At 42.8% G+C, this 27578-nt stretch overlaps 1 protein-coding gene across 3 annotated transcripts in view; it reads right to left on the bottom strand.

Moving 5' to 3' along the window:
* LOC144692194 (serine/threonine-protein kinase N2-like) overlaps window positions 1-27578 on the bottom strand; it is a 111470-nt gene that overhangs the window by 41377 nt on the left and 42515 nt on the right. For all 3 annotated transcript variants that reach the window (XR_013579284.1, XM_078560749.1, XM_078560750.1), the window contains exon 2: window positions 16906-17203. Coding sequence is in view for 2 of the 3 variants with exons in the window: in XM_078560749.1 (XP_078416875.1) it covers window positions 16906-17203 (298 nt within the window). In the remaining variant the exon portion in view is untranslated. The remainder of the gene's footprint in view (window positions 1-16905; window positions 17204-27578) is intronic.

Here is a 27578-nt window from a genome sequence, read left to right as displayed (position 1 = left end):
TCCTTTGTCCTTTTGTCTATGACATCTTTGGCAATCTCTTCTTTGCCTCCACCTATCACTGGCCCTCTATCCAGCTCTACCTGTTCCACCCCCCTCTACCAGCTTATGTTTCACCTCATTTCTCTATTTCCTTAGTTCTGATGAAGAGTCATATGGACTCGAAAAGTCAACTGCGTTCCTCTCCGCAGATGCTGTCAGACCTGCTGAGTTTCTCCAGCTAATTTTGTTTTTGTTTCAGATTTCCAGCATCTGCAGTATTTTGCTTTTATTTTGAGCTTAGCATCAGGGTGCACCTGACAGGTTTGAACAGTGCTGTTAACATAAAAATGCTGTTAAATCATAGAATAGCTGCAGCACAGAAAGAGGCCATTCAGCTTGTCACGTCTGTGCTGGCTCTCTGCAAAAGCAATGCACCTAGTGCCATTCCCATCTTTTCCCCATATCTCTGCAGATAATGATCCAAGTCTCTTCTGAAAGCCACAACTGAATCTGCCTCCACCACTCAAAAGAGTGAGGATGTTTTCACAGAAGAGGAATCTTAAAAATAAGAGATCAGGCTACCAGCTCAGATGTAACCCCATTATATTCCTTAGAGAGACAAGACTTGTGCTATGTGAGCTCTTTGTCCTCATCTTTAATCACTCACTGGAGTTGGGGACTATTCCCTTAAAATGGGAGGTGGCTAACTAACATAGCTTCATTTTTTAAAAAACAGAACCTGGTAATCATCTCGATGCCAGTAATAGGGAATACACTCCGCTGAATTGTTAGGGATGCAATTTGTGACCCCATAGACAAAAGGCAGCTGCATCAAGGACAACCAACGCTGCTCACTAGAAGTTTCTGTCTTACCAATTGATAGAAATTTTTTTTGAACAAGTCACCAATTTGCATAAGAGACTTCTTGGAGCTGGGAGAATTGCAATTGGAGTGAACCGCAAAGAGAAGCTAAAAATTTGGTGATGGTACAAACATGGTTTCTCATGCCGACTCAAAGGGAGTGGAGCTGCAGGACCCGAGGAATCTATAATTATCTAGGTTAAGTAATGAAAGAGTCACATTCGACTCGAAGCGTTAACTCTGTTTCTCTCTCTCCACAGATGCTGCCAGATTCTGAGTGTTTCCAGCACTTTGCTTTTCTCTAGGTTAAATATCTAGATCCCTAAATATTTAAGGTCTTTGTGTTTCATGTCTAAGCAGTTCGCGTTAATCTTGAGTAAATAGTTTAGTCTTTGGTTAGTATGCTTTGAGAAGCAAATAGAAAATGTAGCAGTGTAATTTAGATCTAGTTAACACCTGTTAAATAATCACATTGAAGAAGTTTTATATAAGTTTTTAAATTAGAACGGAGCAACAGCTATGACCTGCTGCCTGCAATCCCAGCGCCATGTAAAAATTCTAGGACACTTCATGTGCTCCAGGGACCCACATTTGCAGGGAATGCCTCCAACAGCTCAAACACATGCTGAGAATTTTTTGACTATGAGGCAACAGGATTCAGTGCAGGACATAGGGGGTGACTGAATGTTTCCTGGATCACAGGATTCAGGAGGTAGTCAGCCGGCAGCGAGATAGGTAGGATAGCAAATGGGTGGCCAACAAATGGGCAACCACCCAGAAGGAAGAGGCAGACAGTGCAGGAATCCTCCAAGATTGTGGCATAATCAAGATTGCTATTCAGCACTGAATACAGGTGAGGACAATGACATCTCAAAGAGTGCAGTCCTGATCCTGACACAAAGGAGTAAAGGACTCCAGGGGAAAGCAAGGTGGTACAAGGTATAGAAATGCAGTAATAGTTCAGGATCTGTAGTCTGGTTGGGGGGGTGGGGGTGGGGCCAAATCAGACAGACAGTTTGTTGTTGCTGTCAACAGGAGAACCGTATGGTATGTTGCCTCTCTATAGTATGGTGCCAGGGCAAAAAGACGTTACTGAGCAGGTGCAGACAAGCCAGAAATCATGGTCCACATCGGAACCGATGACAACGGAGGGAAGATGGTTAACGTCCTGTAGTCAGAGTTTAAGCAGCTAGGCAGGAAGTTAAAACACAACTTCAAAATATTATAACCTCTAGGTCACTCCCAGAGTCGCATGCGCCTCACGGCAAAAATGGCATGTTAATGCACAACTAGAGATATGGAGGAGGAGGGGGGGGCTTCAGTTGCCAGGGGTACTGGGACCAGTTCTGTGGCAGAAGAGACCTGTTCAAGATGGGACAGGTCACACAGGGACAGAGGTGGAACCAATATCATAGAAAGTACAAAGTCAGGTTGGGAAGGCATGTAAATGGACCATGTGATTACTAAGGTTGTTGAGCAAGTAGCCACATGGGGATATGATGTAATGGCAAAAACTCAGATGGCACAAAAAGGGAGGAGTGAATAATATAAGGTATTCAGGAAAAAGTAAAAAAAGGAGGGGTAGCTGTTTTGAAGAAGAAAAATATTGTTGTGCTATAAGGAGACAATGTCAAGGGATCAAAAACAGAAACTATCTGGGGATTGGAGCTGGAAAACAATAAAGAAGCAATTATACTATTTGGTGTTTTTTTTAAATATACAGGCTACCAAATAGTGGGAGAGAGTTAGGAGGAGCAGATGTACAAAGAAATTTCTGAAAGGCACAAGAATCACAGTAGTGATAATGGGACGTTTAATTACCCCAACATTGAATAGGGCAGTAAAATAAAATCAAAATATTGCAGATGTTGGAAATCTGAAATAAAATGCTGGAAAAACTCAGCAGGTCTGGCAGCATCTGTGGGGAGAGAAACAGAGTTAACATTCAGTCTGTATGACTCAATGGCTCTGAAGAGTCAAATGGACTCGAAACATTAATTCTGTTTCTCTCTTCACAGGAGCTGCCAGGCCTGCTGAGATTTCCAACATTTTCCGTTTTTATTTTGAATAAGGCAGTGACTGTATTAAAGGACCTAAAAAAAGGCAGGATTTTCTGAAGTGTGTTCAGGAGAACCTTTTTTGATCGGTATGTTTCTGACCCAGTAAGGAAGGAGGCTTTGCTGGATCTAATACTGGGGATCGAGGTTGATCAAGCGGAGAACGTCACATTTGAGGAGAACTTCAGGAATAATGATCAGATAATAAGGTTTAGATTGATATGGAGAAGAACAAGAAATAATCTAGAACAAAAATACTTAACTGGATGAGGGCTAATTTCAGCAAATGGAGGTGAGTAGTAGAATCTGCCCTGGGTAATTCAAGTCAAAGATTGAAGGCAGAAATGTTACAGGGCAATGGGCGACCTTCAAAGAGATGGTTTGAGTGCAGACTAGGTACATTTCTACAAGAGGGAAAGGGTAAGGCCCCTGATGATAGAAGAGTGGGAAGGTTGGATGAAGCATTCATTGGAAAGGAGATACATGGCGGATGTCAGCTTGATATTACAAGGGAGGTTGACTGAATATAGGAAGTACAGAGGGGAAGGAAAGGAAAGGAAGTAAAGAGGGACTGTATGAGATTGTCAGCTAATATAAAAGAGAATCCAAAGATCTAGGCATACTAACAGTAAAAGGATTGTCAGAGGGCGGTGGGGCAAATTGGGGACTGAAGTGGAGAACTAAGGCAAAAGATGTGGTTGAGGTACTAAAGTTAGTATTTGCATCAGTGTTTACCAAGGAAGAGACTTTGCCAAAGCCAGAGTCAACAAGGAGATTGCTGGGAAACTGGAGGAGATAATACAGGCAGTACTTAAAAGTTTACTGTAGAATAAGTCACCTGGTCTGGATAATATATTCCTATGTTCCTGAGGGAATTAACAGTAGGTGGTGTCATAGTATTGTCACTGGACTGGTAATCCAAAGACACAGGGTAATGCTCTGGGACCCAGGTTCGAATCACATGAGGGCAGATGCTGTAATTTGAATTCGTAAATACCCATCTGGTTCACTAATGTCCTTTAGGGAAGGAAATCTGCCGTCCTCACCTGATCTGGCCTACATGTGACTCCAGGTCCACAGTAATGTGGTTGACTCTGAAATGCCCTCTGAAATGGTTTTGCAAGCCACTCAGTTGTATTAAACCGCTAACAATAAAAAGGAATGAAATCCGACTGGAAACAACAATGGCAAACCCAGCTCTGTCGACACTGCAAAGTCCCCATCCCTGAGGTGGCAGCACAGTGGCATACAATTGGGAGGGAGTTACCCTGGGGGTCCTCAACATCGACTCCAGCGCCCATGAAATCTCATGGCATCAGGTCAAGTGTGGGCAAGGAAACCTCCTGATTACCAAGCACCAGCTGATGAATCAGTACTCCATGCTGAACACACTTCGGAAGCACCAAGGGTGGCAAGGGTGCAAAAATGTACTCTAGGTGGGGGGGCTCCAATGTCCATCACCAGGAGTGGCTCAGTAGCACCACCACAGACCGAGCTGGCCAAGTCCTAAAGGACATAGCTGCTAGACTGGTGGTAAGGGAACCAAGAGGGAAAAACGTAATTGACCTCATCCTCAACAACCTGCCTGCCACAGATACATCTGTCCATGACAGTATCAGTAGGAGTGACCACTGCACAGCCCTTGTGGAGACGAAGTCCTGTCTTCACATTGAGGATGCTCTCTATTGTGTCGTGTGTCACTATCACCGTGCTAAATGGGATAGATTTTGAACAGATCTAGCAATTCAAGACTGGGCATCCATGAGGCACTGTGAGCCGTTAGCAGCAGAATTGTACTCATCCACGATCTGTAACCTCATGGCCCGGCACATCACCCACTCTACCATTACCACCAAGCCAGGGGATCAATCCTAGTTCAATGAAGAATGCAGGAAATTATGCCAGGAGCAACACCAGACATACCTAAAATTGAGGCGTCAATTTGGTGAAGCTACAACACAGGACCACTTACCTGCCAAACAGCATAAGCAGCAAGTGATAGACAGAGCTAAGCGATTCTACAACCAACGAATCAGATCTAAGCCCTGCAGTCGTGCCACATCCAGTCATGAGCGGCGGTCGACAATTAAACAACTCACTGGAGGCGGCTCCATAAATATCCATCCTCAGTGATGAAGAAGCCCAGCACATCAGTGCAAAAGATAAGGCTAAAGCATTCGCAACAATCTTCAGCCAGAAGTGCTGAGTGGATGATTCATTTCGGCCTCCTCCAGAGGTCCCCAGCATCACAGATGCCAGTCTTCAGCCAGTTCGAATCACTCCACATGATATCAAGAAACGGCTGAAGGCACTAGATGGTGCAAAGGCTACGGGTCCTGACAAGACTTGTGCTCCTGAACTTGCTGTTCTCCAAGCCAAGCTGTTCCTGCACAACAACAACACTGAAATCTACCCGACAACATGGAAAATTGCTCAGTTATGTCCTGTACACAAAAAGCAGGACAAATCCAACCCGGCCAATTACCACCCCATCAGTCTACCCTCAATCATCAGTAAAGTGATGGAAGGGGTCATCAAGCAGCACTTGCTTAGCAATAACCTGCTCACTGACGCTCAGTTTGGGTTCCGCCAGCGTCACTCAGCTTCTGAATGCATTACAGTCTTGGTTCAAACATGGACAAAAGGGCTGAACTCCAGGAGTGAGGTGAGAGTGACTGCCTTTGACACCGAGGCAGCACTTGATCGAGTTTGGCCTCAAGGAGCCCTAGCAAAACCGGAGTCAATGGGAATCAGAGGGAAAACTCTCCGCTGGCTGGAGTCATACCGAGCACAAAGGAAGGTGGTTGCAGTTGTTGGAGGTCAATCATCTCAGCTCCAGGGCATCTCTGCTGGAGTTCCCCAGGGTAGTGTCCTGGGCCCAACCATTTTCAGCTGCTACAATGATCTTCCTTCCATCATAAGGTCAGAAGTGGGGACGTTCACTGATAATTGCACAATGTTCAGCACCATTTAGAACTCCTCAGATACTGAAGCAGTCCGTGTCCAAATGCAACAAGACCTGGACAATATCCTGGCTTGTGCTGACAAGTGGCAAGTAACATTCACACCACACAAGTGCCAGGCAATGACCATCTCAAACAAGAGAGAATCTGCCCATTGCCCCTTGATGTTCAATGGCATTACCATTGTTGAACCCCCACTATCAACATTTTGGGGGTTACCATTGACCAGAAACTCAATTGGACTAGACACATGACTACTGTAGCTACAAGAAGCAGGTCAGAAGCTAGGAATCCTGCAGCAAATAACTCACCTCCCAACTCCCCAAAGCCTTTCCACCATCTTACAAGACACAAATCAGGAGTGGGATGGAATACTCTCCACTTGCTGGATGAGTACTGCTCCAGCAACACTCAAAGCTTGACACCATCCAGAACAAAGCAGCCTACATGATTGGCGCCCCTTCCTCACCACCAACAAACAGTGGCAGCAGTGTGTACCATCTACAAGATGCACTGCAGAAACTCACCAAGGCTCAATAAGCAGCACCTCCAAGCCCACACCTCTACCATCTAGAAGGACAAAGACAGCAGATACATGGAGGGGAACCTCCAGGTGGTGTTCCCAAGCCACTCACCTTCCTGACCTGGAAATATATCGCCATTCCTTCACTGTCACTGGGTCAAAATCCTGGAACACCCTCCCTAACAGCAGTGGGGTGTACCCACACAACAGAGACTGGAGTGGTTCAAGAAGGCTGCTCACCAGCACCTTCTCAAGGGCAATAAATGCTGACTGAGCTAGCGATGCCCACATCCCGTAAATGAATAAAAAAAATTGCAGCTGATGGCCATTGTCTGTACAGGACCAGAGGATTGTATAAAGAGTTACACCCTTGTACCAAAAAAGGGGAGAGTCAAATCTGGCAACTACAGACCAGTTTAACACTGGTGATGGGCAGCTTTTAGAAATAATCACATGGGAGAAAATTAAAAACCACTTGGAGACGGCCGGCCTAATAAAGGTCAGCCAGCATGGATTTGTTAAGGGGAAATCATCTTTGGCTATCCTAAGTAAGTTTTTTTTGATGAAGTAACAGTTGAGGGTGGATGAAGGCAGTACAGTTGCTATGTTATGGAGCCTTTCAAAAAGCAGCTGAAGTATATTAGGCTTGTTGGCAAAATTGAAGCCTATGGAATAAAAGGAGTGGGAGCAACACAGGTACAAAATTGCCTAAAGGATGGAAACAGTTGTGCTGAATGGCTGCTTTTCAGAATTGTCGGAGATATACAGTGGTGTTTGCAAAGTTCGTTATTAGGACCTCTACAGTTATTCATAACCATTATGACTTGGACTTAAAAGTTCAGTATACAATCGCAATTTCCAAATGACATGAACCCTGGAAGCATAGTAAATAGTGAGTTCGATAATAATAGACTTCAAGAGGACAGGCAGGCTGATGGAATGGATGGATACATGGCAGATGTAATTCAGTCGAAGTGGCAGAAAAGCGTGAGGGTTGCATTCTAGTGGGAAGTTTGAAGAGTGATAGCATATGCTAATTAAACAGAGAGAAATGGGCACGTTGGTGCACAAATATCTCAAGATAGGTTAGCAAAAACAATCTTAAAAAGCATATGGGGTCCTGGGCTTTATAAATAGAGACAGCCAGAAAGTTATGCTAAATCTTCAAAAAAGTTAGTTTGCCTCCAGCTGAACTAGTGTCTAATTCTGAGCATTACACTTCAGGAAGTACTTAAAAAGTTTGGAAAGGGTATGGAAGAGATTTACTAGAATAGTTCCAGGGATGAGGGATAATGTCGAGAGACTAGAGAAGCCGGAGTTTTTTTCCTTGGAGTAGAAAAGGTTAAGAGATTGAATGTGCTTAAGATCATAAATGGTTTATATAAAGTTAATAAAAAGAGAAATTATTTCCCAAGACTGAAAGGTGATAACCAGAGGGCACAGATTTAAGGTGATTGGCAAAAGCAACATGGGGAGAAACTTTGTGCAACAAGCGGGTAAGAACTGAAATGCACTGCCTGATAGGGTGGTAGTTACAGATTCAAAGGAAATTGGATAATATTTGAAGGACAAGAAATTCAGAGAAAAAAGTGTGGGACTAACTGGATTTCTCTTTGAAAGAGTGAGCACGCACTGAATGGCCTCCTCTGTTCTGTACTTTAGTATGATTCCATCCTTCTCCTTAAAAGAAAATCTTGTGGAATTAGTGGTCATCCACTACAGTGAATTGAATGATTGTGGGCAGAAAGCGGCTGTTAATGGATTGACATTTGCTCGAGTTCCCAGTGGTGCCCCAAGTTTTATTAAATAGTCTAGCCGTAGGTATTTGCCGGGGGGTTTGTGGATATCATCTAGATAGTTGCTAGGGTTAGGACTGTTGAGATGTAAAACTACCACAAGCAGATGTATAAGTGCTGGGGGAATAGGCTAGTGTTTGACAATATTTTTAACTCAAAAATTGTTATGCATGTAGGCTTGTCAAGTTCTAAACATACATACACCCCATAAGGAAAGAATGAAAGCTGGAGTTCAAAGAGAAAGATCTGTGTGTTTTAGTGCATCAATTTCTCCATATCAATGACTAATGCCATGAAACTATAGCTGAAGAAGTGCACAGGGTTCTAGGGTGTAGTCACAGAACATTTCACGAAAAAAGCAAAGCATTCCATTTTGTTCTTGTACAAGACCTTGATTAGTTACAACACTGTGCCCAGCTCTCGCCTACTCATATGGTGAGCTTTGCAGAGCAGGGCCTCAAGATCAATTTGCAATTTTAAACCCTTAGATACCTAGAAAGCCTCAATAAGCTGGGTCTCGATAACTTTAGCAAAGCAAAGAGTGACTTGATACAGATCGATTAAAAATATGAAAATTAGATTGTCAGAGAGAAATTATTCCAACAGAATAGGTTAAGGAGGACTACGAGCCATGTTTACAAGTTCTGTTAAGGGTGGAACTAGGCAAATTAGGCAGCTCCTCCCCCAAGAGAGCAGTGAACAGGTTGTTGGCTCACTACATTCCTCCAAGCGCGAGGTGGACCTATTTCTGACAGGGCAGAGAATACCTCATACATGAGGTAGGCATCATGTAACATAAATCATGGCCTATTTGATCACCTGGATATCAATCGCCCTAGCGCCTCGAAAAGGAATCTTTGTTTTTCTAATTGGCCTGACTTTTAAAACACTCTCCAGGTGGCTGGAGAGTGTATATAATTTGCAAGAGGCATAAAAGCTGACTAGAACAAATTGGATGGGCCAATAGGGTTTTTTCCTGTCTATCATTTTCATATGCTAGCAGGAGTGGAAACTCCTGTCACAGCCCTGAAACAGCCCTAATTAGCATCCTATGTAAATGTAACCATGGTGCACAATCCCACCTCATCCTTCTCCACCTGTCTGCAACCTTCGACACTACCCTCATCCAATGCCTCCTCCCTGTTGCCCAATTGAGTGGGATAGCCCTTGCTTTTATTGATTTAGTCATAGCCTGAGAATCTCCTCCAATAACTTCTCTTCCTGCTCTGGTACCTCTAGAGTTCCCCAACCTTGCCCCATCCCATTTTTCATCTACATGCTGCTTTCAGCCACATCATCTGAAAACAGGTCAGGTCTCTCCACTGTCTTTGTGTCGTCAGATTGCTTGCCCGACATTCAGTGTTGGAGGAGCAGAAATTTCCTCCATTACATATTGGGAAAACCAATGTCGTTGCCTTAGGATTTCAAGCATAAACTCTGTTCCCTAGCTACTAATTCCACCCCACTTTTTGGTCATGGTTCCAAGCTTAACTAGGCTGTTTGCAACCTACGTCCTATTTAACCAAGCTGAGTTTCAGACCTCGTATCCTCTCCATCAAAAAGGCTGCCTACTTCACATCTGTAACATCACATATCTTTACCTTGGCCTTGACCAAAACTGTCATCCATGCCTTTTTTTTTAAAACCTTCAGACTCAACTATTCTAATGCACTCCTGGCTGGCCTCCCAACTTCCAACCCCCATAAACTTGAACTCATCCAAAACTCTGCTGACCATATCCTAACTTGCAGCAAGTCCTGCTCTTCCATTATCCCTATGTTCACTGAATTACCTTGGCAAACGGTCCACAAATGCCTCAAGTTTAAAATTCTCATCCTGGTGTTCAAATCTTCCAAGGCCTCAACTTTCCCCATCTCTGTAACCTCCTCCAGCCCTACAACCCTTGGATCTCTGCATTTCTCCAACTCTAGCCTCTTGTGCTCCAGTTTAAAATAGATTAAGCTAAGGAAAGGTAAGGGTTCTAGTTTTTATTTAAAGTACATAAATAATTTAACGTTTTTTCTTACTGCATTTAACTTAAAGGAGTTTTTTTCAACTAGAGGCATGACAGGGCAGCTCAGCCCTGTGCTATGTACCGCCTGCATCCTAGATGCTCCTTGCGCTCTGACCGACGTGTGCATGAAGTGCCACCAGCTGCAGCTACTTGGGTTTCGGAGCTTGAGCGGCAGCTGGAGGTAGAGGTGCATCCACGAGGCTGAGTGTTTCGTGGATAGCATATTTTTAGACGTGGTCACCCCACAGCTTACGGGATTGCAGACGGAGGGGGAATGGGTGACCAGTCAGAAGAAAGGTGTCAGGCAATCCCCAGGGTGCATCTTGCTTGAGAACTGTTTTTCTGTGTTGGAGAATGGTGAGTGTGACGGTTTCTCTGGGGTGTGCAGCCACGCTCAAGGCACTGAGTGGCCCAGCTGCACAGCGGGGAGAGGAAAAAAGGGTAAAGAGCAATACTGGTAGGAGACTCGATAGTAAGGGGAGCAAGACAGGCATTTCTGCGGCTATAGACGTGACTCCAGGATAGTATGTTGCCTCCTAGTGCCAGGGTCAAGGATGTCACTGAATAGCTGCAGGGCATTCTAAAGGGGGGAGGGCAAACAGACAGAGGTCGTGGTACATATTGGTACCAACGACACAGGTAGAAAGAGGGATGAGGTCCTGCAAGCAGAATTTAGGGAGCTAGGAAACAGATTAAAAACAGGACCTCGAAATAGTAATCTCTGGATTACTTCCGGTGCCACGCACTAGCAAGTATAGAAAGAGGAAGTTAGTCTAGATGAATGCTTGGCTGGGGTGATGCTTTAGATTTCTGGGATATTGGGACCGTTTCTGGGGCCGGGGGGTGCGACCTGTACAAGGCGGGTTGCAATTGAACCAGAATGGGACCAACATCCTTGCAGGGAGGTTTGCTAGTGCTGTTGGGGAGGGTTAAAGCTAACTTGGCAGGAGGATGGGATTCTGAAAGGAGTTTCAGTGGGGAGAGATGCACAACCAAAATTAGAAGAGAGAGAGAACTGAGTCTGGAAGGCATAGAAATTATAGGCCAGATAAGGCACAAGGGAATTTGGCACGGTTGGATGGTATTTATTTTAATGCAAGGAGTCTGACAAATAAGGCAGATGAATTGAGGGCACAAATTAACACATGGAAGTATGATGTCATTGCACTCACAGAGACATGGTTGAGAGGGGGGCAGGATTGGCAGCTCAATATTCCAGGATATAGGGTCTTCAGGCGAGAGGTGAGACAGGGAAGGAGGTAAAAGAGGAGGGGGTATCGCAATATTGATCAAGGAATCAATTACAGCAGGAAGGAGGGGTGACATTTTAGAAGGCTCCTCAATGAAGCCATATGGGTAGAGCTGAAAAAAGGAGCAATCACATTGCTGGGAGTGTACTTATAGGCCCCCAAACAGTCAGAGAAATAGAAGAGCAGATATGTAGGCAAATTTCGAAGAAGTGTAAAAATAATAGGGTAATAATAGTGGAGGATTTCAAATTCCCCAACATTAACTGGGTTAGTCATAGTGTGATAGGTTTAGAGGGAGCGGAATTCTTAAAATGCACCCAAGAGAGCTTTTTAAGCCAATGCATAGAAGGTCCTACAAGAGAGGTGGTGGTCCTGGACTTAATTTTATGGAATGAAGCCAGGCAAGTGGTAGAGGTATCAGTGGGAGAGGGTTTTGCAGATAGTGATCATAGCTGTGTTAGATTCAAGGTTGTTATGGAAAAGGACAAGGATGGGCCAGAAACAGAGTTCTAAATTGGGTGAAGGCCAATTTTAATAAGATGAAATATGATTTGGCCAGAGTGGACTGGGAGCAGCTACTTTTAGGGAAATCTGCATCAGAGCAGTGGGACTCATTCAAGGAGGAAATAGGGAGAGTACAGGGCCAACATATTCCAGTAAAGACAAAGAGCGGGACCAACAAATCCAGGGAACTCTGATGTCGATGGATATACAGGATTGGATAGAGAGAAAAAGGGAGGCTTATGGCAGATACCGAGGGCTCAAAACAGCAGAAGCCCTAGCGGAGTATAGAATGTGTAAGGGAGGGGAACTTAAAAAGGAAATTAGGAGAGCAAAAAGGAGGCATGAGAAAACATTGGCAGGTAAAATAAAGGAAAATCCAAAGTTATTTTACAAGTACATTAAGAGCAAGAGGATAACTAGGGAAAGTGTAGGGCCCATTAAGGGCCATAATGGTAATTTGTGTGTGGAGCTGGAAGACATAGGTAGGGTTCTAAATGAATACTTTGTGTCAGTGTTCACAAGTGAGGGACGGCATGGGTATGGAAATCAGGCAGAAGGACTGTAATATAATTAAAGAAATAGCATAGAAAAGGAGGAGGTTCTAAGTGGTCTGGCAGGCTTAAAAGTAGATAAATCTCCAGGCTCGGATGAAATGTATCCCAGGCGGTCGAGTGAGGCAAGGGAGGAGATAGCAGGGGCGCTGGCAATAATTTTCAATACTCTCTGGCCACAGGAGAGGTGCCAGAGGATGGGAGGACAGCCAATGTGGTACCATTATTCAAGAACTGAGGAAGGGATAAACCAGGGAACTTACAGGCCAGTCTGTCTCTCAGTGGTGGGAAAAACTATTGGAAGCAATTCTGAGGGACAGAATTAATCTACACTTTGAGAGGCAGGGATTAATCTAGGACAGTCAGCATGGTTTTAAGGAGAGGTCATGTCTGACCAATTTTGATTGAATGTTTCAAAGACCAGGTGTGTGGATGAGGGCAATGCATTTGACATAGTCTACTTGGGCTTCAGCAAGGGTTTTGATAAGGTCCCGCATGGGAGACTGATTATGAAGATAAGAGCCCATGGGATCCAAGGCAATTTGGCAAATTGGATCCAGAATTAGCTGAATGGCAGGAAGCAGACGGTGATGGTCGAGGGGTGTTTTTGTGACTCCGTGCCTGTGTCCAGTGGGGCTCCACAAGATCAGTGTTGGGTCCCTTGCTGTTTGTGGTATATATAAACAATTTAGATTTGAATGTAGGAGGGTTGATCCGTAAGTTCGCGGATGACAAAAAAATTGGTGGGGTGGTAATTAGTGAGGAGGATAGCCTTAGATTACAGGAGGATATTGACGGGCTAGTCAGATGGTCTGATCAGTGACAAATGGAATTTAATCTGGATAAGTGAGGTGATGCACTTGGGCAGGACAAACAAGACAAGGGAATACACAATGAATGGTAGGACCCTGGGAAGTACCAAGGATCAGAGGGACCTTGGTGTACATGTCCACAGCTCCCTTAAGGTACCGGTACAGGTAGATATGGTGGTTAAGGCGACATATGGGATACTTGCCTTTATTAGCAGAGACATAGAATAAGAGCAGGGAGGTTTTGCTGGAACTGTACAAAACGCTGGTTAGGCCACAGCTAGAGTATTGCGTGCAGTTCTGGAATCCGCATTATAGGAAGGATGTGATTGCACCAGAGGGAGTGCAGAGGAGATTTACCAGGATGCTGCCTGGGCTGGAGAGTTTTAGTTATGAGGAGAGATTGGAAAGACCTGGGTTATTTTCCATGGAGCAGAGGATTGTGAGGGGGGACACGATTGAGATGTATAAAATTATGAGGGGCGTAGACAGGAAGGAACTTTTCTCCTTGGTGGAGGGATCAATAACCAGGGGACATAGATTTAAGGTAAGGGACAGGAGGTTTAGAGGGTATGTGAGGAAGAATTTTTTCACCCAGAGGGTGGTGGGAATCTGGAACTCACTGCCTGAAAGGGTGGTAGAGGCAGAAAGCCTCATAACATTTAAGTAGTATTTCGATGTGCACTTGCGATGCCATGACATACAAGGCTATGGGCCTAGTGCTGGAAAACGGGATTAGAATAGTCAGGTACTTGTTTGACCGGCGCAGACTCAATTGGCCGAAGGGCCTCTCTGTGCTGTAGACCTCTATGAATCCTCCCTTCACCATGGGTGCAGTGGGAAACGCACTTAATAATTCCTCACTAAATTAACTAGGTTGTCTTTTTGCCCATGCATTTCAAGCCCTCATGTAAGCAGTCCACCCTAAACAAGGAACTTAAATAACTGAATAATAGCAGTGCATTTTAACCATGCATGCAATGGGGTATGCTGTGAAAATTAATTTAAAAATTGCTGATCGGATTGGGACATTGTACATATTACATTACAGTAGTAGCTACACTTCAGAAGTACTTCATTGGGTGTCGTTCGCTTAGGGAAGTCCTGAGGTTGTGAAAAGTGCTTTAAGTGAAAGTCTTTTGTAGCCACAAACTATTTAATACTGTGACCTATGGCCAAGCATTCAACTGTAAAACCTGGAATTTCCTTGCTAAACTTCTCTGCTTTTCCAACTCCCTCGCTTCTTTTAATACCCACCTTTCTGGTCACCATCCCCCCCCCCCCCCGCCAACTTTCACAGCTTAACATCCATTTTTGTCTGGTTACAACAATGTGAAATCCCATGATGTGTATTTCTATATTCAAGGTGCTACGTTTTGCTGTTGCATCATCTCTACCTACCATTAAACCCCTTCTACCATTTAGTTTGTACACTTGTAAATGCTACCCCTCAGACTGCACATTTCCTACATGAGCACTGTTGCAAGTCAGATTGCCTGGATTCATTGAAATCCTTACTGTTTGGTCAGCATGAACTTTAGTAAAGTCAAAGCTCTGGGGAACCCCCTTGTAGAGATAAGTTTATGCAGCTGAGTGTACAAGTTCTATTTATTGTTACTTCAGTTCAGTTTGAGAACTTTTGTCATCAATGCCTGGGACTCACTACTATTTAAAAAATCTTTTGTTTCTGTGGAATACTCATGTTATCATCATTGCAGCTGACAGTGACTTTGAAGCCTTCATGAGAAACAAATATAAAAATTAAAAATATGAAAAGACATCTATAGTTTTTGTAAGAAAGATCTTATCTGTAGTTTTATTTATGACTACCAATAGAAATCGTTCATTGGTTACATTGAAGCCAGATTTAAGGGAGAAAAATCAGGCACTCTATACTCAGAAGTCAGTAAACAGATCAAATTTATATATCACATGGCATGTTTGACTGTTAGACCTAAAATTTAACCTCAGGATTTGCTGGTTGGCAGTGAGGCATTCAAATGCTTGAGACCTGACACTGGATAGGTGAATGGACATGGTAAACATGAATTTTGCAGGAAATTAAGAAAATGCAAATCAGTAGTTGCTAACTATTGTCACTCTTTCTTGGTGAGATGTTTCTAGAGGGAAAATAGTTATTGCGTCTCTTGTGAAATACAACGAGTATGAGCAGCAGGAACCAGGAGAGGAAAGACAAACATTTGAAAAAGAGAAACATAATCTAGAGGTAATTTGCTTAAAAATAGCAAATGAGCTTCAATTTAGTACTCAATTACTCTACACAGCAACATCTAACCTCTAAAATGAAACATTTGCAGAAAAGTGGTTAACAAAAATGTTGCACTCTGTATTCTTTGCACCTAATACCAGGAAGATACATGGACATTACTTTTGTGAGGAATAGACAAACATAAAACTGACAACTAAAGACTGAGTAAAGACGTCCAGTTTGAACATTGCATATGTTTTTGACACCGTCCAATTTTCTTACAGCTAGCAGTAAAATTGGCATCAATGCATCCGCATTCAAAGTTACTGGTACAGAAAGAAAGTTTGAACACAACTAGTAACTTAAAAAAAACAAAAACTGTAGGAAAGTGGAAATAGAGTGCTCAAAATATTTGTACTCATTGCAATATGGCTTGGGCTGTTATTTGCATCTAGCTGAAAATGTTAACTGGCATGGCCCAGTGATGTGGAATACTGATAAAGGTGCCATGGAGTTATAGAATGTGCGTTCACAGAATCAAGCAGAATTACAATTGAACTTTTTCCCCCAACTTTTTTTGGGTGGGGGTGGTGGGGAAAGGAGGAGAAAGGAAACAACAGGTTTGGCTTGTTACACACTCCCTGGCAATCTGTTATATGGCCAAATTAGTTGGACTTGGAGTGTCACTCCTACTTGCGCTCTCAACCAGGGATGTAATGTGTAATGCATAACAATTTAAAAATGGCAATGCTGGATCATAAACTTGACTTATCTATGCAACACAATCTCGTGCCTAATATCCTCTTTCTGTACTAACCTTCAATGGAAATTAAGAAAATTTACTGCTGAAAGTAGTGGCCAACAGCATCTGGCTAGTTAGGTCACGAAAGCTGGTTAAGAGCAGGCAGAGTTAATTGCATGTCAGAACACGCATTTATTTGTCTTTTGACCAATCCCTCGGAATAAAATGCAACTATAACATTTACTACTACGTTATGAATGGGCAGTTGATGATTAACATGTGGGTTTGCCAGTTGCACTTGGAAAGAGAAAAAGGGTTGAGTTATTTTGTTCTGTCAGCAGCAGACTCGCTTTTGTGTGGGTCTTGCCAGCTCTGCTCTTAACTGCCATCTGATAAGGAATCTTACAGTTGGGAATGTAAATGGGGTAAGCAGTGGGAAAAGGTTGGCACAGCAGACCTCTCCCAAAACTTGAGTTGCACTGTAAATGCACTGCTTGTAGTTCAACTTGTACTGAAGCTGCTGTTGAAATTCATTCTTATTTTTCACATTCCTTGTTTATGCGAGTCTGTGTATCCCACATTCTCAGCCCACTAAATTCATACGAAGAAAAATCATAAAAATACTACCAGCACTGTATATCATTTACCTGCCAGCTCAGGATCCTTCACAACAATGTGTGCATTCAACTCTTGCAGCTCTTGGTGAAGCTCATCGAGCTTTTTGTTTGACTTTTTTAACATATTTTCCACATAGGCTAGATTTTTCTTATCAGTTGTGACCTTCTTAAGGTTCTCTGCTCCTTCCTTGATTTTAAGTTCCTTCCGTATCTCTCGCTTGATCGAATCCTTGAGTTCGTCCAGCCTCTGTTGCACCATGGTGTCCGACAGATCCAAATTCTGGCCCAAACCCAAACACTCAGAGACTGGATGACTTCGGCCATCACCCTATAAAAGAAGGAGGAAGTTTAAAGCAAGCATTTCTAAGAAACTTTGATCCTGTGCAAAAACTAGGACATTTTTAAAGTTGGAAAAATATCTGCTAAAACTATTTCATTGCACTGAACCAGATAAACCACTTGGTAATGTATTAACAGTACATTTGAACACAGTATAATCAACCATTCAAGAAGTGCAATATTTCAAACACAATACAGGTTAGAAGTTAAAATCACTTAACCAAAGACACACCAGAAATGTTGCAAGTGATCCCTTGCCAGTGCAAAAAGTCCAAATCTGCTTTTTCTGATGTTAAGTATTTTTCAAAATATCAGCTTAACTGGTCAAAAACAATCACATTGTACTTAACTCACCATAGTGTATAAACAATCAAATAGGATATTTTTAATTAAAATATCCTAAAACATCAGTATATGCAGTTTAAACCTGCTTAACCTGACGATAAATGACTGATGCAGCACCAGTATTTGTGGACAAACTAGATAATCTGATTATATAGAGAAAAAATGCTGGAAATACTCTGCAGGCCAGGCAGCATGTGTGGAGAGAAGAACAAGAGTTAACGCTTCAGACCTGTCAGAATTTCTGAAAGTTCAGGAAGCAACCATACACAAATTTTAAAATAAATTTAGATTAAGGAAGCGATGCTGCACATAGTACATACTTAGCTTAGGCACAGAAAACATTCCTGTGTGATCAGCTTTCACTTGCACAAGAATGGCTGCTGTATAGTTATGTTTCATCAAAACTGAAGCAGCTTAGAAATCCGTCTTTTGACATGCAACGCGAGCACGACAAAAATGTGGAAATCCAGAACAAATGGAAATCAGCATTCCTTTTATCTGGCTGGCCCTGAAAAGTGCATGCACAAGTATTTCTGTTCCAACTATACCCAAAATGGACAGCATTATGCAACCTCATTGCAACAGGTGATGACAGAAGTTATTAACTACAGATGGTAACTGCTGTGTAGCAGAGTGCCAACGTAATTTTGTTTTTAAATTGTATTCAGTTATTACTAGTTAGTGTCCAACTTTTTGTTAGTTAAGGGTTTCAAGGAAAATGGAGCTGACGTACAGATCAGTCATGATCTAAACTGAATTGGAATTGAGGCTTGAAGGGCTAAATAGCCAACTCCAGCTCCTGTTTCACTACACACATAATAAAGTACTCCTATGCCAAACTTGTGGGCATGTACTCCAAAGATGGTCAAATTACTGAAATATAATTTTGTAATTTGGAAGAGGAGCTGAAAACATTCCAAATTTTGGTATAAGCTTTCACAAAAAAAGGGATTCTAAAAGGGAAAAATTGTACGTAAAAGAATAAGCCTGTTTCTGCCGGGTTACTTTTATGGTTGGGAGTAGCCTTATAAGCTACTCTTTATTTGTAAGTTCAGAAATTGAGTGGTAGCATACTATTCAGCTTTGGAAGGCACCACAGTCCAGACAGATCCTATTTTCAACTGAAATCCACACAATCCTTAGCAAAGCCCAATCAAGAATGCAAACCAGTTGATTTTCTCCCTCTTAGCCCAGGATATTATGACCAATTATAGCATCCAAATGGGTGCACAGCCTGAAACTAGTTAATTCAGCAGAAAAAGAATGAAATGAGAATCACGCTGCCTCTTCCTAACACTGGGCTACCTTTCACATGAATGCCACCATCCAATCCACTGCCTCAGTGTTGTTACACTGGCTGTCTGACATCCAGTCTTGAATGAAACAGAATTTCCTCCAGCTACAGCCCTAGCCATGAATTCCATCCCCTTCCCAAGGCATGGTTAACAGTTGCGTTCAGCCTGATCAATGTCAAGATAAGGTACCATTGTAAGTGAATTATTTTTTTTTTTAAAGTATTTCCTTGTTCATTAATGAACATTAATATTTGCATATTCCACAGCTGGACTTTTTTTTCTTTCTTGGGATTTGGGCATCACTGGCTAGGCCAGCATTTATTGCCCATCCCCAATTGCCCTTGAGAAAGTGGTGGTGAGCTGCCTTCTTGAACTTCGGCAGTCCATGTGACATAGGTACATCCACAGTGCTGTTAGGGAGGGAGTTCCAGGATTTTGACCCAGCGACAGTGAAAGAGCTCGATATATTTCTAAGTGAGGATGGCCAGTGGCTTGGAGGGGAGCTTCTAGGTGGTGGTATTCCCATCTATCTGTTACTGTCGCCACTCCAATATTCACCTGGCTGCCTCCTTCCTCCATAAAGCTCAGCTCATTCAAAACTCTGCTGTCCGTAGTCTAGCCTATACCAAGTCCCACTCAGCCATTACCTCATGCTTGTTGACCTACACTGGTTGTCCAACATTTCCAACTTAAAATTCTCAACCTCATCCTCAAACATCTTTGGTGCCTCCATCTCTAACCTCTTCTAGCCAATACAATACTCAGAACTCTGGACTTGTGTAATGCCATTTCCTTTACCCCCATCCCTAAATTTTCTCCTTTAAGGCCCTCATATAAATCTACTTCTTTGGCAAGTTTTAAAATCAACTTTTGTAATAACTGGCAATGTTTATCTGATTATGCTTCTGTGAGGTTCCTTGGAATATTTTTCTACATTAGAAAAGCTATACAGATCCAAGCACTTCTTTCGTTTGCCTTTTCTTACTAGAGTGTAATTCCACAGTATCTTAAGCAAACTACCACTGTTTTATTTATGAATTTTGACAATGAACACTGGCAAGCTGACTTTGAAAAAATACTAGTAGTAATTGAGATTTCCACGTTAGTTTCCTCCAGCAATCACAATTGTTAGTCCTAGAAGATCGAGCTTAGTTGGAATATTTCAACTGCGCAGGAGTGATAGAAATGCAGGATTCATCCATGTCATTATTTGTTTTGATTGGGATTGAACTCTGTAGTAAATGGCAATGATAAAGCAGCTCATGGAATTGGAAGCCTTTTCCTGACGTTATGTGAAGTGTTAGTAATGCTAGTAATGCCTGTTGGATTGATTTTCAATTGTTGTCATGTTTTCTTGTAGGTACTTCCATGTTGTCAATGACGAACTTAGCCTGTATCAGAAGCACAGTAAAGCAAATCTGTCATTTACTTTGGCTACTTCTGAGTTTGGCCCATTTTTCTCCTCTTGGTACTTACCAAATGTGTAAGGGACAACTTGCAATAATCAGCAGCAATCTTAAACCATTTTCATTTTGTTAATCCAATCACAAGATCAATAGGCTTTTCAGTTCATTTTAGCTCAACCATTCAAAACAGAGAAACTGTAGGTTAATCCCTCCAAAGACACTTCACCTCTAATGGACTTTTAACTAAGGCTTGCACTTAAAATAGACAAGAAAAACAGTATGTTAATTTCCATTCTTGCCAATTACCACCTCAACGTCTACTCTCAATCATCAACAAAGTAATGATAGCACTGTCAATGACACCTCCCAAGAGCAATAACCTTCTCACCAATAATCGTCTGGGTTCCACCAAGGACACTCGACTCCATTACACCCCTTGGTCCAAATATGGACAAAAGAGTCGAGCCCCAGAGGTGAGGTGAGAGTGGCTGCCTTTGACATCAAGGTAGCATTTCAACGGGTGTGGCATCAAAGAACTGCAAAAAAAATGAAGTCAGTGGAAATCAGGGGGATGGGGAGACAATTCTCCACTAGTTTGAGTGATACCTTCCATCTAAAAGAAAGATGTTTGTGATTGTTGGAGGCCAATCATCTCAACCCCAGAACATGGCTGCAAGAGCTCCTCTGAGTAGTGCCCAAGGCTCAGCCACCCAGCAGCTTCAATGGCCTTCCCTTCTTCAAAAGGCTAAAATTGGGGATATCTGATATCAATCGCACAATTTTCACTACCATTCACGACTCCTCAGATACTGAAGCAGTCCGTACCCTCATACAGCCCAGGTCCGAATGTTGTCTAGTCTTGCTGCAAGCGACAATTAACATTTGCATCACGCAAATGCCAGGAGTGAATCTAACGATTCTCCCTTTGATATTCAACAGCAGTACCATCTCTGAAACCCCAGCAACATTCTGGGGGCTACCACTGACCAGAAACTGAACCAGAAAATAAATACTGTGGCTACAGGAGCAGATCAGAAACTGGAATTCTGTGGCAAATAACTCACCTCCTGACTGTCCACCATCTACAAGGCACAAGTCAGGAGTGTGATGGAATACTTCCCACTTACCTGGATGAGTGCAGCTCCCACAACACAAGACTTGACACTTGACACTGTCCAGGACAAAGCAGCCCGTTTGATTGGCACCACATCCACAAACGTTCACGCCCTCCACCACCGACGCATAGTAGTAGCAGTGTGTACCATCTACAAGATGCATTGGAGGAATTCACCAAGGTTCCTTCGACAGCCCCTTACAAACCCACAACCACTACTATCTAGAAGGGCAAGGGCAGCAGATAAATGGGAACACCACCACCTGAAGTTCACCTCCAAGTCACTCACCATCCTGACTTGGAAATATATTGCCGTTCCTTCACAGTCGATAGGAAGGGAGTTCCAGGACTTTTACCCAACAGCACTGTGGTTATACCTTCACCACATGGACTGCAGTGGTTCAGGAAGCCAGCTCCCCACCACCTTCTCAAAGGCAATTAGAGACGGGCAATAAGTGCTGGCACAGCCAGCGAAGCCCACATCCCATGAATGAATTAAAAAAAAGTACTCCAAACCTCTTGCAATAAAGGCTTTCATTTGCTTTCCTAACTGGTCGTATTTGCATGTTAACTTTGTTCATCATGTGCAAGGACATTCAAATCGCTCTCGCTACCAACATTTAATAGTTTCTCACCATTTAAAAAAGGTAGAAAAACTAAGTAAATAACCTAATTTTCCCCCTTATACTTAATCTACCATCTTCTTGCCCTAACTAACCTAATATATCCCTTTGTAGACTCTTCACAGCTAACTTTCCTACTCAGCTTTGTACCAGCAAATAAAAACAAAGTGCTGGAAAAACTCAGTAGATCTGGCAGCATCTGTGGAGAGAGAAACAGAGTTAACGTTGAGTCCGATATGACTCTACTTCGTTCTCAGGTCTGCTGAGATTTTCCAGCACTTTGTTTTTATTTTAGGTCTCCGGCATCGGCAGTATTTTGCTTTTATTTGCATCAGCAAACACAGACACACTACACTCAGATCCAAGTCATTAATATGGATTAGGAAAAGCAGAGGCCTCAGCACTGATCCTTGCAGCTCCTAACTAGTAACTGCCTGCCAACCTGAAAAAGACCTGTTTATTTCTATTCCATTTTGTCATTTAACAAATCCTCTAACCATGAGTCTTTATATTGTGGAACAACTTTGTATGGCACTTTACCTAATGCCTTTTGAAAATCCAAGTTTACTGTATCCACTGGTTCCCCTTCATCTACCCTGCTAGTTACATCCCCAAAATCCTTAGAGATCTGTCAAACATGATTTTCTTTTCATAATATGATTGAGTCAACATGGTTTGTGTTTTCACAAATGTCCTGTTACCACTCCCTCTACCCATTCAAGCCTTGAACTCATCCAAAAGCTGTTGCTCGATTCTGAACTCTCACCAAATCCTGTTCGTACTTCACCCATGCTAGCTAACCTACATCGATTCCTGGTCTGGCAATGCCTCGATTTAAAAATTCTCACCCTTTTCAAATTGCTCCATGGCCTTGTCTTGCCCCCATCTCTAACTTTTCCAGCCGCTACAACCCGTAGCAATTTCTGCACTACTCTAATTCTGGCCTCTTGTGCATCCCCGATTTTCAAAGCTCCACCACTGGTGGCCGTGCCTTCAGCTGTCTGGGCCCATAGCTCTAGAATCTTTCCTCCAACATTTCCGGTTCTTTTCCTCTGCTTCTAAAATGCTCCTAAAAACCTACCTCTTTGATAAATGTGGCTTAATATCAAATGTTGTTTGATAATGCTCCCAGAAGCATCTTTGGGCAGTTAGCTGCTATATAGATGCACATTGTTCACATGCCTCCACCTCAATCCTCAACAATTCCTATACTAAATCTACCAGCTTCTCCCCGGCACCACTTCCAAACTAGGTCTGACTATCTAACAACCCATTCCTGCTTTCATGTTTCACAACTCAGTTAATCTTTCTCCATTTTCAAACACCGCCCCACCACTCAACAGTGGAGCACTGATGCTTTCAAAAAGAAAGTAGCTGATCATCCCTTTAACATCAACAGCCTGCCCCTTTGTCACTGCTGGCCACTATGCGAGCTGATATTTTAAATGATTCGCTCGCAGTTTTCCCCCTCACTTTCAAAATTGCTATCACTATCCCTTTTATCCTTGCAAAGCACCACCCTTTCTCAACCTCCTATCTTCACCAAAGCCCTTGAACATGTTGCCTCCCAAATCCATATTAACTGTTTTTTGCAATGCCATGTTTCAATCTCACCAATTATTTTATTCCTGCCATGGCACTGATGTGGCCTTAATCAAAACTGTGACTTGAACAAGATGCATTATATCCCTTCAAATCTCTCTAGCCTTTAATACAGTAGATCACAGACTTCCTCCAATGTATTTCCTCTATTATCCAGCTCAGTGGGATTATCCTGGCTGAGTTCCAATTTTATCTAACAGCCAAAGAAGTTGCAGCAATGACTTCTCTTCGTTTCATGCACTGTGACCTCTGGAATGCCCCAGGATCTGTATTCGGCCATCTTCTCTTCCTCATCTGCATGCAGCCCTTTGCGACATCATCCGCAGACATGAGTCAGTTTCCACATGTACGATGATAACACCCAGCTCTACCTATTCACCCTCGACCCCTCCACGATAGCAGTGTTGCCAGACATATCAGCAGTCCTGGGTGAGCTGCAATTTCTTCCAGTTAAATGTTAGAAAGGCTGAAGCCATATACCTGGACCCTTGCCACAAACTCCGCATCCTCTTCAATTGCTTCCATCCCCTCCTCATTCACTGTCAGACTGTTAGCAGCTTTGGCGCCATATTCAATCCCAAGCTATGCTTCCGATTCAATATCCTCTCCATTACAAAGACCCAACTAACCCCCGTCTCTGTAATGTTGTCTGCCACTAGCCATATCTCAGTCCACGTGTCACTGAAGTCCCCACATGCCTTTGTCACCTCCAATCTTGGCCATTCCAATACTCAGGCCAGCCTCTCATTTTCCATTCACTGTCAGCTTGTATTCGATCCTACACCTAGTCCCACTTACACACAACTTCATGTTGAAATTCCTTCAGGGCTTTGCTGTTCCTCCCTCAAACTGCCTCCAGCCCTACAACACTCAGTCATCCCCAAACTCTCCACTCCTCACTCTGGTCTTTCGTGCATCCTTCGCCTTCACCTCTCAATTGGTGAGCATTCAACCAACTAGGCTACATGCTCTGGAATTCTCTCCCTAAACCCCTACACAAAAAAGTGCTTTTATATAGCACTTTTCATGTCTACCTGACATCACAAAGCTCTTACAGCCAATGAAATACTTTTGAAGTGTAGCTACTATTGTAATTTATTGGGACAAGGTGGCATAGTGGTAATGTCACTGGACTAGTGATCCAGAGGCCCAGGTTCATATCCTGGGGCCACGAGTTCAAATCCCACCACTACAGCTGGTGGAATTTAAATTCAATTAACCTGGAATTGAATGCTAGTCTCAGTAATGGAGACCTGCTACCATTGTCATAAAAACCCATCTGGTTCATTAATGTCCTTCAGGAAAGGAAATCTGCCTGTCTTTACTTGGTCTGGCCTACATTTGACTCCAAAGCCACAGCAATGTGGTTGACTCTTAACTTCCCTCATCGTACATGTGGAAACTTACCCACGTGTGCGGATGATGTCGCAAGACACACAGTTCAAGGGCAGTTAGGGATGGGCAACAAATGCTGGCCTTGCCCCCATGTCCCATGAAAGATTTAAAAAATGTAGGAAACAACAGCCAATTTGTGCACAGCAAGCTCCCACAAACAATAATGTGATAATGGCCTGATAAGGTGTTTTTTGTGATGTTGATTGAGGGATAAATATTAGACCGGACATTGAGGATGACTCCCCTGCTTTTCAAAATACTACAATGGAGTCTTTCACAATCTTGCAGAGATTACTTCTTTAGCAAGTCATTCCATATCAACAAAGAATTACTGGCCATCTATAATCAGTCACAAAACCTATTGCCAAAAATAATAAAACCACACCATGAATAAAACAGCATTAAAAAAAAAAGATGACCCGGCAATGACTCAAAGGTATACAGACCAGGAAAGTTCCAAGCACGCTGCCTGATCCACCAAGCCGACTGATCCTTATCAGGCACGCACTAAAATTTGTTACAAAGTCCGTGGGAAAGAAAGGTTAGTCAATATTCCTGCTTCCAAAATCACTAAACAACAACTCCTGCCGGAACCACTTTTGGCCATAGTTAGCCCATTCTGAGTCGGAAAACCTGTTAACATTCACTGTTTGGTTTCGCATATTTGACATTCAAAAAGAATAGGAAGCTAGGTAAAGGTGGAGAGGATGCCTCATTAATTAAGTATGGCATTGGTGCAATTGTTAGAGATGATCTTGGTTCAGAAGATCAGGATGTAGAATCGATTTGGGTGGAGTTGAGGAATAGTCGGGGAAAGAAGTCACTAGTGGGAGTGGTCTACAGGCCCCCTAGCAGTACTCACAAAACATACAAGAAATATTGGGGGCTTGTGATAAAGGGATGGCAATAATCATGGGTGATTTTAATCTACATATAAACCGAAGGTGGTGATATTATCCTTCAACACCTCTTTGTTCCTTTGTCTGTGACATCTTTTGATTATCTGCTCCTATCACTGCTTGCTTGTCCCTACAACCACCCTCCCACCATCCCCCCAACTTCTCCCCCCCCACCTCCCCCACCTTAAACCAGCTTACATTTCACCCCTCTCCTAATATTACTCAGTTTTGTTGAACGATCATGAGGATGCGAAACGTCAACTCTTTTCTTCTCTGCCGATGCTGCCAGACCTGATAAGTTTTTCCAGGTAATTCTGTTTTTGTTTTGGATTTCCAGCATCCACAGTAGTTTTTGTTTTTATATAAGCAGGTTATATTAGACTTGGTATTGTGTAATGTGATAGGATTAATTAATGATCTCAGGGTAAAGGCACCCTTCGGTAGCAGTGACCACAATATGGTTGAATTTTACATCCAGTTTGAAAGGGAGAGGAGTGGGTCTAGGACTACTATTTTAAATTTAAATAAGGGCAACTATGTGGGCATGAAAGCTAAGCTGAGCCAGCTGAAGTGAACTGGGATACAAGGTTAAGAGGACAGATCAATAGAGAAGCAGTGGCAGACTTTTAAGGGGATATTTCAGAATACCCAGAATAAGTATACTCCTACTATAAAGAAAAATTCTAAGGCGACCTACCACCTGTGGTTAACTAAAGTAGTTAAGGAAAATATCAAACTTGAGGAAAGAGCATAAAACTGCACAAAGAAGAGTGGCAGGTCAGATGATTCATCAGAATATAAAGAACGGCAGAGAATGACTAAAAGGTTAATCAGGAGGAAGAAATTAGAGTATGAGAGGAAGCTAGCTAGAAATGTAAAAACGGATATTAAGAGTTTCAACAGGTATTTAAAAAGGAAGAGAGTAACTAAAATGAGTGTTGGTCTCAGAGTGACAGTGGGGAGTTAATATAGATAATAAAGAAATGGCAGATGAAATGAACAAATACTTTGCTTCTGCCTTCGCCAAAGGAGATGCAAAAATATTCCAGTAATAGCTGTAAATCAGGAGATGAAAGGGAGAGGGGATCTTGGTGAAATTGAAATCACTAGGGAAGCAGTACTGAGCAAGCTGATGGAGCTGTAGACTGACGAGGCTCTAGGTCTTGTTGGACTTCATCCTATGGTTTTTAAAAGAGGCGGCTAATGTGGTAGTTTTGTGGTGCTAATTTTCTGAAATTCACTAGATTCTGGAACGTTTCCATCAGACTGGAAAGTAGCAAATGTGACCCCTCTATTCAAGGGGGAGGGAGGCAGAAAACAGGAAACTATAGGCCAGTTAGCTTGATGTCTGTCGTGGGGAAGTGATAGAATCTATCATTGAGGTGGTTATAGCTGGGCACTTAGAAAAACTCAAGGTAATCAGGAAGAGTCAGCATAGTTTTGTGAAGGGGGAAATCATGTTTAGCCAAATTTACTGGAGTTCGTTGATGGAGTAACATGAGCTGTGGATAAAGGGGAGTACTGTATTTGGATTTCCAAAAGGCATTTGATAAGGTGCCACATCAAAACTCCTTAAGAAAGGATAGAAGATTGGCTGACTGACAGAAAACAGAGCATGCATAAATGGGTCTTTTTCGGGTTGGCAGGGTTTGAGGAGTGGGATCCCACAGGGGTCTGTGCTGGGG

This window comes from Cetorhinus maximus, chromosome 17 (genome assembly GCF_964194155.1).
Source record: "Cetorhinus maximus chromosome 17, sCetMax3.hap1.1, whole genome shotgun sequence".
In the NCBI taxonomy this organism is placed as follows: domain Eukaryota; kingdom Metazoa; phylum Chordata; class Chondrichthyes; order Lamniformes; family Cetorhinidae; genus Cetorhinus; species Cetorhinus maximus.
Note: the sequence above shows the minus strand (reverse complement) of the source record. Positions and strands in the feature narration are given on the sequence as shown.